Here is a 14,005-nt window from a genome sequence, read left to right on the forward strand (position 1 = left end):
GTGCCCTTTCTTTGACTACATCCTGCTGATTAGACTGGTTTCTCTTGCTGTTTTTTTCTTATTGGATAGAATCTACTATCCTTCAGTGTCTCTTAAAAAGCTTCCTTTTAACACAGTCTTTAACTTCATGATTTTCCATGCTGCTGTCACTTTCTGGATACCCTTTCCTACTATCCTTTCCATTCCATCTCATGCAGGGCGATTTGACTTGTGGTCACCATTTCAAATACTAAACTTTGGAAGTGACTTTATATTTTAGCAACTTTTCTCTGGTGGGATTCAGTTCTGCCAGCAGCAGCAGCAGCAACAGCAGCAGCAGCAGCAGCATTATAAGGTCAAACAAAATAAAGAGGTGCACAAGCGACAAGTCCAGTTCATTTATATTTCCATCCGAACAGTCATTCCTTTTTTATTTTCTACAGAAGCATAATTCTCACCCACCTTCCGCCCCCCCCTCCTCTACATTGCACATTCAACTCAGGTGTACATGTGTGAATATGTGTGCATACACAGAAATCATTTGTGCTTTTAAGTTCATTTTTATTTCAACAAATAAAAAATAAAAGCGAATACAAGGGACTGTGTTCATAGAACACTGTCAAAGAAGGGAGGGTGTAGCACTAGGGGCCTTAAAGGTAAAGGACCCCTGACAGTTAAGTCCAGTCACAGACGACTCTGGGGTTAGGGCGCTCATTTCGCTTTACAAGCCGAGGGAGATGGTGTTTGTCTGCAGTTTTTCCGGGTCATGTGGCCAGCATGACTAAGCTGCTTCTGGCGCAACGGAACACCGAAACTAGAGCAGCGCATGGAAATGCCGTTTACCTTCCTGCCGGATTGGTACCTATTTATCTACTTGTACTTTTTGATGTGCTTTTGAACTGCTAGGTTGGCAGGAGCTGGGGCCGAGCAACGCGAGGTCACCCCGTCGCGGGGATTCGAACCACTGACCTTCTGATCGGCAAGTCCTAGGCTCTGTAGTTTAACCCACAGCGCCACCCGCGTCCTTGCACTCTTAACCATGGCCAGCAGCAAATGGATAACTGCAAGAACAGGCTCCCTTACTAGGAGCCTTAGCCCTATGCAAGACCCCTGTATACAGGGTAGCTAGGTACACTTGTGCCAAACAGTCAAACAGGTCAGGTTAAGGCTACAAATTGAAGGCTAAGATTGTAATGGAGTTTGCAGGAAGCTTCTCTTAAAATTATATTTCACTGGCACTGGATTCCATCATGTCTAGCCATAATAATCACTACCATCTCTCCCCTATGCTGGAAAAGCTGCAGAGAGATAGGCTCATATTTTCATGCATGGTGGAGCTGCATGTTGGTATACTCCTTTTGGAAAAAAGGTGTTCCACATTATTTCCAAAATTACACACCAAGTCCTTCCATCTAATTCAGCTCTTGCCTTGTTATCCTTAGACTCAAATTTAAATAATAACCTTAAATGCAGGGAGTTAGTATTGTTTTCTATTATCAACAGCCCGATTAACAATAGCTGGATACTGGAAACAACCTATAGAAATCCCCATTGAAACCTGGGTAAATAATATTTGGAATGTGCCTCTATCAGAATGCCTTACTTGCCATAGAAGGGTAATTAAAGGCACTTCAAAGATAAGAAACTTTGTGTGAGACTTGGCTTCCATTTTTTTCTTTTATAAATGAGACAGAAGATACATTTATTCCACCCACAACACAAGAATCTCTGTGGAGAGGATACTTGAACTGACAATGCATAAATAAAGGTATTGCTTGTGTACTGCATATGAAACTTAATAAGAATGTACCACTGGACAAGTTACTGTAGTTATATGTTGTTCTTGTATTCACATGAAAACCAATAAAAATTATTTGGATAAAAGATTGTAATGGAGTGACAAATCCTTCATTTAATCTAGCAAATATACCTTCACTATCTATACCATCACTCAAGCAGAAAACACTGTCGACTAAATGGTCAGGAAGAAGATCCCAGTCATCAAGCTGCTCCTTTATATTTTCATCAGTATTCTCTTCAAAACTAGAACTTGACTGGTCCTCATAGCTGCTTTTCTTTTGGTATCTAAGCACCATTCTGGCCAGCGCAGAGCCTGCATCTAATGGGCAGGAAACAAAAAACCCCGCATTGGACAGAGTATATATACAATAGTTGCATTTGGTTAATAAGAAGAGATATGCACAGGTCTTTTGCCCTTTGTGTGAACTGTGATTAAACCAAGAAGTCTCTAATTAACCATAGTTCCCCATTTAATCCCAAACAAGAAATTATGGTTACTACTTGTCAGGGACTGGTCTGAGGAGGAATGGTGGAGACTGTCCCCCCAGAGAAGAGGAAGACAGCATAGATTTACAACAGTGGTTTGCAGAAGGTCATAGTTCAGAGGCTGCAGAGGGGAGAAGCTGGGAAATATTAGGAGAGGAGTTAGAAGAAGAAGCACCAGGGGAGAGATATCTGACAAACTCAGTGTCTTTAGAAAGCATTCCAAACCCACCCTCTTCTCCCAGAACCCAGCAGGCATGGATAGTAGGAGAACAGAAAGCTCATAGGCAGAAAGCACAGGTCAGCCAATGTAGGGATGATGTTTTATACATAGGAGAGACAGAGGGAGTGGGGCTTTACTCGGAGCAATGCCATTACTGCAAGAGACACACTTTTCAAAGCCTCTCTCTGTGAATACTGAATAAAAGACTTGGTAAGAACTCTTCTTGTTAATCTAATTTTTGGCTTCCCACCATGGCTTACTAAGTCAAGTTACGATTATCTGAACCGGCGCAATGTGAAAGAATGCACCAGTGTTGCTACAATACAGTGAATAAGGAACACACCTGGAACTATTAACCTCCTACATAAAAAGCCAGGAAACTTGGGTTGGGCAGAACTTTGGAGGTAAAACATGGCCTGTTACAAATCATGTTTGAGTTCCAGCAATATGTACAGATGAAATCAATGGCAAAGAAAAATCAGGGGCCTACACTGCTTATTGAAGGAACTAGCTTTAAACAAACTGAAAATTACATGTAGTTGGGCCATGCAGGTAACAACAAACAATACATACTGTACTTGAACATGAACATCTACAGCCACTTACTTTGTTTCTTGAAGGATCCTTGTTTACTTGGAAACAAGGGGCTCAGCCAGGAAGGTTCAATTCTACCAATGCAGAAACCGCCGAGACATATGCTGCTGTTGGCCAAATCCAGACTAAGCTTTTTTAAGAGCAAGCTAATGACCTGGCTATCTCCCTTCTTGATGCTGATTGTGAGAGCACTCCGAACATCCTGCTCTCGAGCCCCACCGTTTAATAGCAGTTCTACCAACTTGGGATTGCTCCCTTTCTCACAAATCTATGAAAGAGAAATAGATGATTAATGCAAGCGGCACATGATTTTGGCAAGGTAGTGGGTATGTCTCCTGTTCCTACAATTCTCTTTCTTTCTTTCTTTCTTTCTTTCTTTCTTTCTTTCTTTCTTTCTTTCTTTTTCTTTCTCTCTCTCTCTCTCTCTCTCTCTCTCTCTCTCTCTCTCTCTCACACACACACACACACACACACACTTTCTTTCTAGCAGCAGCACCAGGGGCAAAGAAGGCTTCAATTCCCCCAATATCTTTTGGCAGGGGGCATTGCCCCCCAATATTGAGGGGGCCGCTATCCCCTGCTGCCGCCAGGTGCCCTCCACGTACCCCGGCCCCAGCCTCCACCCAGCAGCCCAGGAGCCAGGCGGCGGCTGGGGCAAGCGCAGAGGGCGACCTTTGCGCTTGCTTGTCCCAGCCGCTGCCTGGCTCCTGGTATGAGGCTAGGATGAGCAGAGATCGCCCTCCGTGCAGCCTGCCCCTGCCTGGTGCACGCCGGGAAGCATCATGTGACACATCACATGACTGTGCCTCCTCAACGTGGGGGACAAGTTGGCACCCCTGCTTTCTAGTGTTTTCTTTTTCCACCAACACTTTTCATTTCATAAGTAACCATGCATGCCAAATGCAAATTAATATTAGGCAAACATGCCTGCTTCGAAGTTTTCAGTTTCTTAACTATGCAAAATTACTGTAATTTTCCAGAAAACCCACATGACTATGCAGTAGTAAGGTTTTTACTGTTCAAGAGCCTCTGGGAAACCCTTCTGGCCATGGCTGAGCCAGCCATCGTGCATTTAAGAGCAATCCAATGGTGCTCCTCTATAAAAATGAAAGGCAGTCACTCAAATAGGAGAATGAACTGGAAAGTAAACCAGAACATTATGGAGTTGGGAGCTATGCTTGTTCATTGTCTTTAGTGTTTCTCTAGATTTTTCAAGCTTGTTGCTGCCTGTGTAGCACCATTCTGAGTTCTAGTCAATGGTCACACTAAAGTGTGACAGAAGGTTTGAAGAACAGGATGGAAACTGATTTTGCTTTATACTTATATGCAATTCATGCACGCTTAGGGTGTTTGACATGATTGGAGCCAAGTGATCGGTTTTTCAAAGGGCAGTCTCTAAATTAACTATTAAGAATTTTTCTCTTGTGTATTCAGTATGGTGTCAGATGCATCTGTGTTTCAGCTTTTTCTGCAGGATGTTTTTCTTAAAAAGGCCAGGCATACATATTTCAAACTGATGCAAAAATTATATTTTAACATACGTACTTGATAGATTAAAGAGTTTTTCTTTGTCTCCTTATTCACATCAGCTCCCAGCAAGAGTAAGCATTCAACCATAATGGTATTATACTCAGCACAGGCTTTCTCCAACATCAGGTTTTTTAAATCATCGTTGTCAGCTATTTTAGCAAAGCATTTACAACAAAGACTCTGAAACTAAATTGAGAAGACATGCAATTGAAACTGGGTGAACATCTTCCAAAGCATGTCGTATTAAATGTCCTGGGGAAGGAGCAGGGAGAAGGTCAGAGGAAAAGAGAAGACTGAAAGATGAGATACCTGCTGGTCTCTTTGCTCAGTGAAACACATGGACATCTGATAAAAAATGGCTGTATCAAATGACTCCTGTATTAACAGCTTTGCAAAACAAGGTGACAGGTCAAGTATTTTTATAATCACATTAAATCCCTACAGATAAAATGAAATCAAAATGGTTAGGACAACAGTCAATAATATATTGCTAAACACATTCAAGAAAACAACAAACCTTCAGACCAAATGACAAATAGGACCAAAAATATTTTGGTACTCATCCATAATTCCTTTTGTGCCACATTTCTAGCCACAGGTCTGCGGTTTCCAAGTCGGTGTCAGAGTGTTTTACTGCTGAATTGGAGCAAATGGCAATAACCACTTGGACACAGATGAGGAAATCCCAGACCTGTACTTGAAAGTGCAGTGCAAAGGGAAATGTTAGATGAGCCCTTAATCATATTGTTCAATTTTGCCACAGGGCAGAATTGAACAGTAAGCCTTGGTGCACATGAACAGAAGATTCCTGCACTGACAAGACAGAACCATGGCATGTCAAAGATGTTGTTATCTTTCACATTAGAATTCTAGCAAATTAGAAGTGAAACTGCAGCTTCCATAAACAACGGGGGGACGGGACATGGAGGTTTTTACACATTAAAAAAAATCATGTGTATGATTACTCTTTCTACAGAATAAATATTTTCCAGCTAGGTAGCTTCTCTACACTGAACAGTAAACAGGCAGCGTAGGAGGAAAAATTAAAGATGGGTAAAATGGCCTCTCAAAATCCTCTACCTTTTTTATGGGCAGAGAAACTGGAGGGACTACCGTATTTTTCGCACCATAGGGCGCACCGGACCAAAGGGCGCACCCAGTTTTTTGGGGGGGAAATAAAGGGGAAAAAATTATTTCCCCCCCCCCCCAGGCGCGGGGCTGGGGCGGGGGAAGCTCGAGCTTCCCCCGACCCCAGCCCCCAAACAGGCAGCTCTCCGCAAGCAGCGGGAGCGCTCCCGCTGCTTGCGGAGAGGTCCGCGAAGCCTGGACGCGCTGAGCTCAGCGCGCCCAGGCTTCGGCATGCAGGCACCTCTCCGCAAGCAGCGGGAGCGTTCCCGCTGCATGCGGAGAGGTCCGCGAAGCCTGGACGCGCTGAGCTCAGCGCGCCCAGGCTTCGGCATGCAGGCACCTCTCCGCAAGCAGCGGGAGCGTTCCCGCTGCTTGCGGAGAGGTCCGCGAAGCCTGGACGCGCTGAGCTCAGCGCGCCCAGGCTTCGGCATGCAGGCACCTCTCCGCAAGCAGCGGGAGCGTTCCCGCTGCTTGCGGAGAGGTCCGCGAAGCCTGGACGCGCTGAGCTCAGCGCGCCCAGGCTTTGGCATGCAGGCAACTCTCCGCAAGCAGCGGGAGCCCAGCGCTGGGCTCCCGCTGCTTGCGGAGAGGTGTGCGAAGCCTGGAGAGCTGAGGGGTCGGTGCGCACCGACCCCTCTCACTCTCCAGGCTTCAGCGAAAGCCTGCATTCGCACCATAGGACGCACACACATTTCCCCACACACATTGGAGGGGAAAAAGTGCGTCCTATGGTGCGAAAAATACGGTATTTCACCAGAGTTCAAAGTGGGTTGCTGCTGAGACACAGAAGAAGGAAGAGCTGGGTTATAAGTAACAAACAGCCAGTGCAGGAATCAGAGAAAGATGAGAAGCCAGCTCTGTGGCGAAATCTGACAGCAAAACCTCCTTAAGCCAGAAGTTTTCAACCTTTATGAGTCCATGGCTCCCTTGACCAACTACATTCTTTCTGAGGCAGCCTTGTGGGGCTCAGGAGCCCAGTTATGTCACCCCTTGTCTGCAGAGCTGGCAGCCTCTCACCGTTTCTCAAACACCCTCCCTTGTGGAGTATTCCCTCAGCCTCCTCTCCTCTCCCTTGGGAGACCAGGTAGCCACTGCTGCTGCCCTGGTCTCTGAGCTGCCCCCCCCCACCCCAAAGAGAGCTGCCTCCTCACACTGCCCCACAGGGGCCTGGGACTTTTCTGTCCATTCCCAACAGCAAGGGCTGGCGGACTGGCTGGCTGCGCTCCCTCACCCACTTGCTTGCTTGCTTCAAGGCCACCTCAGCTCCTGGCAACCAGCACCCTCTGGCCAGCCCCAGAGGAACCATTCACCCGCTGAGCTTGTAGCCAGGGCTGCTGCAACAAACAGCTGTGCAAGCCTCTGAGAGGCGAGACGCAAGAGGGCATCAGAGAAGGGAGGGAAGGAAAGGAAAGGGGGACAGAGGCCAGTGTTGCCCGTGGCATCCCTGTTCACCATTCAAGGCACCCAAGGGGGCCACAGCACACTGGTTGGAAACCACTGCCTTAAGCTGTTGCAGCAAGGGAAGGGTTAGGAGCTGGTGAGCAAAGGGCAGGTCCTGCATTGGAAGCTGGGAGGTAGTGGTCAGGGTAGTAATAACTGATAAAGCTGGGTTAGGAATCTGAAATGCTCTGAGCCCCCTGGAAGCCTGAAAAATTCTCAGAAAAGGTCTGGGCAGTAAAAATAGTCCTCAGTTCTTTTAGGGGCTATCCTCCTTTGTCCTTCTTGAGCCATCTGAGGTATGTTTGCTAGACACTGAGAGGATTCCTTGTCTTGTAAGATGGGGCTGGAGCCCCCCTTCTCATCTTTTCCTCCTACCTGTATTTCAGGGAAGCTGAAGTGTAAGGAGCCCAGCACACTGGAGGTAGTCCTTTTGGTACCCGAGCCCAAAAGAAGTGAAGGACCAAATAGAAGGGCTAGAGGGGCACACTGAAGTGCCTCCATTTCCAGCCCCTCCTGCAGCTGACGTTGAGGTCCTATCCTGACACTAAGGCTGCATTTCAGTAGTTGCTCTTGCAATTTCCCCAACTTTTTACTTGCAATGATAGCTTGTGATGTTGGCAAGGGAGACAATAACTCTTGGGACCTGTGGGAAATGGAGGAATCTTTTGTTACCTTCCTCATGGCTGAGGTTTTTTGTTTTTTAATAGGAGGGAGATTCCCAGCTCATGGAGTGGAATGATGGGAAGTATTAGCAGTTTGAAGCGGCAATGCTGAGCAAAGAGCAGAGGAAGAAGGGCCTCTTTTTTTATTAAGGAACAACAGAGGACAAAACAGGGCTAACAAACTAGGGAAACAAGCATGTAAGAAGTGGAGATACCGATAACTATTGAAAATCAATGATAATGGTGAAGACAAAATCAAAACGAAGAGCTCATGAGAGATTGGAAGCTTTCTTGTGAACAGCAATTTTGCCTTTAACCACTAGGTGTCATTCAACACCCACAATGATAGCAGATTAACATACACAAGAGAAACCACAACCACAACCAAACAACAATGGCTTTTTTTGGGGGGGGGGATAAGAAATGTCAACAACATGTTTTCTGAGACATTTCGGCTCAGCTCTAAAAAAATATGGTCTTAATAAGACAAGACATACGACCACTCCTCCATTTCACTTTCTAGTACCACTTGCCATCCACCAGAAGGCAATTTTTAGGTAATCCCTCATGGAGAAGACCTAAATTCTGGTACATACATGCATGGACAACACTTGGAATCTATGCACTGGTGTACTGCAGCTGGACAGCAACTACACAGTGGCAATCCTAAGCATACTTACTTGGAAATGAATGTAGAACATATGGAACCTGTTCTCAAGCAAACATGCTTGTGGTATACATCCACTTCCACAAAAGTAACTTAGTTTGGTTAATGAATTTTCTGCATTTGCACAAAATTCTCATGATGCAGTTTTCATGCTCTTGGAAATGCCATACGTATCAGTGAATGAGAGGCTACGTACCCCAGGAAGAGAGCCATGAAAACATGCTTCTCTATGGTACAGAGATAGTAATGGGAAATTGCTGATCACCAAGATTACTGTAAATTTAAACCAACATTTGAAGCAGCAATCATTTGTGTGGCATGTAAAATATGAAACTGTGTTAGCTGTTTCACAGTCACAAGTGTAAGTATTTCAGGAGAAACGATATTCTCAGAGACAGAAGAATATGGCCAAAAAAGAGTTTTGAGGGAAAGGGGCAATGGGTGGTGATCACAAAAAGAGGTGGGTTCAACTTGTGCATGAAACAACTATAGAGCATGGTATAATGAGAAGGGCTACAACAGGGATTTGAGATGTAGCTGTAAGATCTAAAACAAAATAAGTTTCGAGTTGATATGACCTAGTGTCATGAGTAAACCAGCAGTGAGACACAGAATTACAGCCCACTAAAAGTGGTTACATTCAAAACCTAATATGAAAATACATTTCAGAAAACAACCTTCCCCAAAGAAGCCTCCCAGCCAAACAGAAAAGTGCTGGATTTTTATACCAGATGCATTACATACATGTGCCTGTATTTCAACAACCTCCTTAAAGCGCCGTAAAGTAGAAACCAAGATTGCCGCCAGAACTTGTATAATTGCAATGCACAATATCTTTCTTGTAATCAAGGATCCCAGAAGACTTAAGCCTAAGCACTGTATTTCTGGAAAGAGAAAAGGGAAAGGAAGGTGATGAATATTGAAATAAATGCATGGTATTGAACACAGAATAGTGTCTTTCCTATTTGCTCCTATCGCACAGAGGGCGGTACACAACATTCTACAAGTGGAACTCTGCACACACAAGGGAGTTCCCCTTCCTCTCTTCCCACATTCCTCCCATATCTGCTCCAGAGGATGTGCAGGTGGCTGCAGGGTAGAGGTGCAGCTTTGAAAACACAGGAGCTCCTTTCAGAAGAAAGTGGGAGGGAGATTTTTGGGCAAACCATGTGGCTCTGTGTGTGTCTCATCTGCTGAATGTGAATTCTTTTCTTCTAAATGGGGTGTGATTTCTTATTAATAAATATATTTCTTCCTCTCTTGCTCCATTCCCCCCCTTTTTAAAAAAATAATTAAATCTGGTCAGTAAAAAAACCTTTTGATTAAGCATATTAAGCTCCAAAGTGCCAGGAAATCACAGCTGTTAAGGGCCACTTCTAATGTGGAATGGTACCTTTCATAGAATTCATGTTTCCCTCCCAGTAAACAGACATATTTGGGATTGGGCTTCATCACTTTGGCATTAAGAGCAATCCAGCTCCAAGGTAGTGGTAAAGCGGGAGTTAACCACGTAATAGGGTACCATGCCATATAAATATTGCCTAAACAACACAGCTGTTCAGGGCATGGTCCTTAACAGCTGCAATTTCCCAGCATTTGGGAGCTTGATGGAACATGGAAAGCCCTTAACACAACAAAGTAAACTGAAACTCTGTTTTCTGTTGTTAAAAACATGCTTCTAGACTGATGTTTCGGGTGGCTTTTGTTTCATTTGTCTCATTGCAGCTGATAAAATAGGCCTTAAATTGCCCTTCAAGCAAGGATGAACAAGCAGTATCAGAGATGCTTCAGCCACTGGGTGTCCTGCATTAGGGCAGGAGGACTGGGTTAGATGCAGTTAAGTTATGCAAGATGCAATTAAGTGCAATTAGTCCCATCTTGCTTTGTACCTTGATCATCAGGATACATCTGTAGCGTATGGAGTACGGTATCTGTCATTCCTTGCTGTGTCAACATTTCTAGCGCACCTGAACATTCCACAACAGAAGAAAGTACCTGAAATCCACATTTCTGAATACCAGGATTTCCAATAAACTAGAAACAAAAACATGCACGTAAAGTATGGTTATCTTATATGGAAAAAGCAAAAACAAACAGTTAAGTTATTTCTATTAAGTTTTGTAATTAATGCAGGATCAGATGTTATATTTAAAAACATCTATTATTCTGGAATACTTCTTCAATGCTCACTGAGATTCATCACCACTGCATCACTGCACTAATGCCCTTCAGCACCAGCACAGGAAGGCAAGCACTGGCAAAATCTAAACATGCCTAAGAGATGGAATACTACTTGGCACAACTGCCCGGCAGCTGCTTGCACTGGCAGAAATGTGTGCATCAGTACGTTAAAGCTCTGGATCATGTCCTCAGAGAACTCCAAGTGACAGATGAGAATTACGGGCTTCAAATAACCAGGGTAAATAAGTGAGTGATATGATTAAATGACAATTATGCCGTGTAGTTGAATAAATCTACATTTCAATACACAAGGCTACAATTTATGTTTTACCCTTTAAATATGGACGGAACATTCCAACTTGAGTAGAGAGAAACAGAAGAAATCTTGATTTGAAAGGAAAACGAGACTGAAATTATTTAGAGGGAATTTGCCATGGGAGGAAAAAATTGAGTCATACCGTGTTGAGAGCATCAAGGACTAATGAGTGAGCACCTTGCAACAAACATTGGTTTTTTATCACTTTCAGCATTAGCGCCAACTCTGTATCTCCCAAGTCAGAATTATTTGGTTGCTTTTTCAGCACGCCTGTAACATAAAAACCGCCAAAATATTTTCCTTGTAAAAGAAATACTTAGTTAAAATGAGTCAATGATATCTATCTATCTATATGAATGAATCTACAGCCCAATATTTTCACTTTAAATTTCTCTGAGTATGACTACAGACCAAGTAATCAGCTGTTTGTTTCTCCCTCCCTCTTTTTATATAACAATTTTTGCAATTTGTTATTTTATTTTGCTGATATCTTCAAAAGTAAAAAAGGTCAATCTATCAGTGCCTTATGGTATGCTGGGGAAGACAATACACAGTATTATTATTAATGATTATTATAATTCTAATAACCTGCCCTTCATCCTAAGGTCCAAGGGTGGTTTACAACTACTGAAACACAGTATTAAAAACAATTCAAAGTAACTTAAATCACAGAAATAAGAAGGGTCCTAAAACATAGACCTCAAGTGTCAAAAGCCAGAATAAAGAGGTACATTTTCAGCATGTACTAAAAGCTGCACAGTCGACTTGCAACTTGCATTTAACTTGTGTTTAATGCTTTACGTGCATGGTGGCTGGCCAGCATGCAACTGCACAAATTAAACACACACAAGGTGGAGAGCTTAAAAGCTCTATGGCTAACTTACTGGACTCTGGGAAGGTCTTTTTTGAGAGCTTGCATGAGACCTTCCAGAGCCCAGAAAACAAGACAGAGAACTTAAAGGCTCTTTGTGGGGGACAAGGCCTGTTTGGCGTGCCAGCTTCAGAAATTCAGGTAGGTAGCCGGGTTGGTCTGACGCAGTCAAAATATATTAAAGAATTGTCCAGTAGCACCTTAGAGACCAACTATGTTTGTTCTGGGTATAAGCTTTTGTGTGCATGCACACTTCTTCAGATACCTGTGTTAAATGTATCTGAAGTGTTAAACGTATCTGAAGAAGCGTGCATGCACACGAAAGCTTATACCCAGAACAAACTTAGTTGGTCTCTAAACAGCTTCAGAAAGGCAGGGATGACTACATAGTGGCGGTTCGGCGGTTCCTCTTGCTATACACAATTTCAGCTTTACACACAATCCCCAGAACCTCACACTTGAACAAGTTGCGAGTCAACTATATAACGAAGGTGCCAAATGCAACTCTGTGAGGAGGTAGTTCGGCAACTTATTACAAATTTATTATTATTTCCTGGAACGTAAATTACCATAGCCTCACTTCTGATTTAGGTGCCCCTAGTTCTAAACATGCTTTTGCAGACCCAAGTCCCATTCAAACCAGTGGCATCTTATTCTCTATAAATACTCACAGGATCAGATCATTAGTGTTCAATTTCACACATTCTATACCCTACAAAATGTTAGCATTTTAAAAAAGCAGATCTTCTGCTAGCAAGTCATACACTGAATGAATAAAGGAAAGGAAAGCAAACCCCATCACTGGCTGTAATATGCCAAAATCAATGACTGTTAAATTAAATTACTGTATTTAGAGCATTCTCATGACTCAGTCATGAGAAAAGATGCCACACTAAAAATGCAGGCTAAATAAGTTACTCCAAGGGATAAATTACCACTGAATATTTCCCATTTTCAAAATGGAAAAAGCTGCAGGTTTCTATACCAGATAGTTACCAAGTTCATTTTGGATTTTTTTAAAATAATATTTATTACTTTCCCAACAATTTAAACACTACAAAAGAAAAAAAGTTAAACAAAACAATACAGTACAATATAAAAACAAAAACACTACATAACACTAACACTAAGACATTAAACTAACAAAACAAAAACAATTTAAGACACATCAAACAATTTCAATATTTTATCTTTCATTCACTTGTTTCAACGACCTCCTCACACCTCCCTTTCTGTATTCCACTTCAGTTAATTGTTTCAGCACTTCCTTTCCATCTTCCTCTGTTTTCTGTCCTGTAATTATCTTAACCTATTCTAACCTTATTTTTCCCTTTAATACACTAATAATCTATTTGTACTTAGTTCCTTATAACATTTCTACTAAAGCCATATAACTTCATTCCAACATTTTTCTAACATTCATTAATTTTACAGTATTTCTGTAAATAGTCTTTAAACTTTTTCCAGTCTTCTTCCACCGACTCTTCTCCCTGGTCCATTTTGGATTTTTTTTTTAACCCAAACAACCTGATCCTAAACATATTTACTCATAAATAACCCACTGTGTTCAGTGAAGCTCACTTCCAAAAAACATGCTGAGAGATTACAGCATAATCTTTCTATTCTATTCAAACACAATTAGCAACTTAACAAAGTATCTTCTTTAGTATCAAAATAAACATTGCACATAAATACTGGCTACAGAAATATAGTGCATCACAATAAACAGCTAAACAAATTATCCTTTAAATGTCAGGACGTAAAATACTACAAATGAGAAATAAACTAGGAGCTCTAAGTTCCATCTTTTTAAATAACATACATGATTGACTGTTAGGCAAAAGAAAATCAACTCACTTTTGCAAACCACCATTCACTAATCAATCATACTATTAAGCAAATCAATCCAATTAAATTCCCGGTTTCCTGTATTGCAACACACAAAACTTAATCTAACCACAAAGGATACTTTCCATTCAATCTCACTCAAGCACACCCTTACTTGACTGAGGCAAGTGTGTCGAACACATCAGTACTCTAGTCTAAACCAATCTCAAATCACTCTCTCCATGCTCTGCAAACACTCCCATAGTTCAGTCTTAAATCCTTAGTCAACAACTTTCACATGTCT

At 42.6% G+C, this 14,005-nt stretch overlaps 1 protein-coding gene across 1 annotated transcript in view; it reads right to left on the reverse strand.

The window, feature by feature from the left end:
* The window catches only part of LRRK2 (leucine rich repeat kinase 2), an 83,387-nt gene that overhangs the window by 41,549 nt on the left and 27,833 nt on the right, over positions 1 to 14,005 (reverse strand). Inside the window, exons 14-20 of the mRNA XM_081927586.1 lie at positions 11,146 to 11,273; positions 10,396 to 10,540; positions 9,251 to 9,390; positions 4,919 to 5,047; positions 4,625 to 4,795; positions 3,092 to 3,347; positions 1,910 to 2,098 (exon numbers count right to left, since the gene is read on the reverse strand). Of these exons, the coding sequence (XP_081783712.1) occupies positions 1,910 to 2,098; positions 3,092 to 3,347; positions 4,625 to 4,795; positions 4,919 to 5,047; positions 9,251 to 9,390; positions 10,396 to 10,540; positions 11,146 to 11,273 (1,158 nt within the window). The remainder of the gene's footprint in view (positions 1 to 1,909; positions 2,099 to 3,091; positions 3,348 to 4,624; positions 4,796 to 4,918; positions 5,048 to 9,250; positions 9,391 to 10,395; positions 10,541 to 11,145; positions 11,274 to 14,005) is intronic.

The sequence above is a fragment of the Podarcis melisellensis genome (genome assembly GCF_964234715.1).
Source record: "Podarcis melisellensis genome assembly, chromosome: 10".
Classification (NCBI taxonomy): Eukaryota; Metazoa; Chordata; class Lepidosauria; order Squamata; family Lacertidae; genus Podarcis; species Podarcis melisellensis.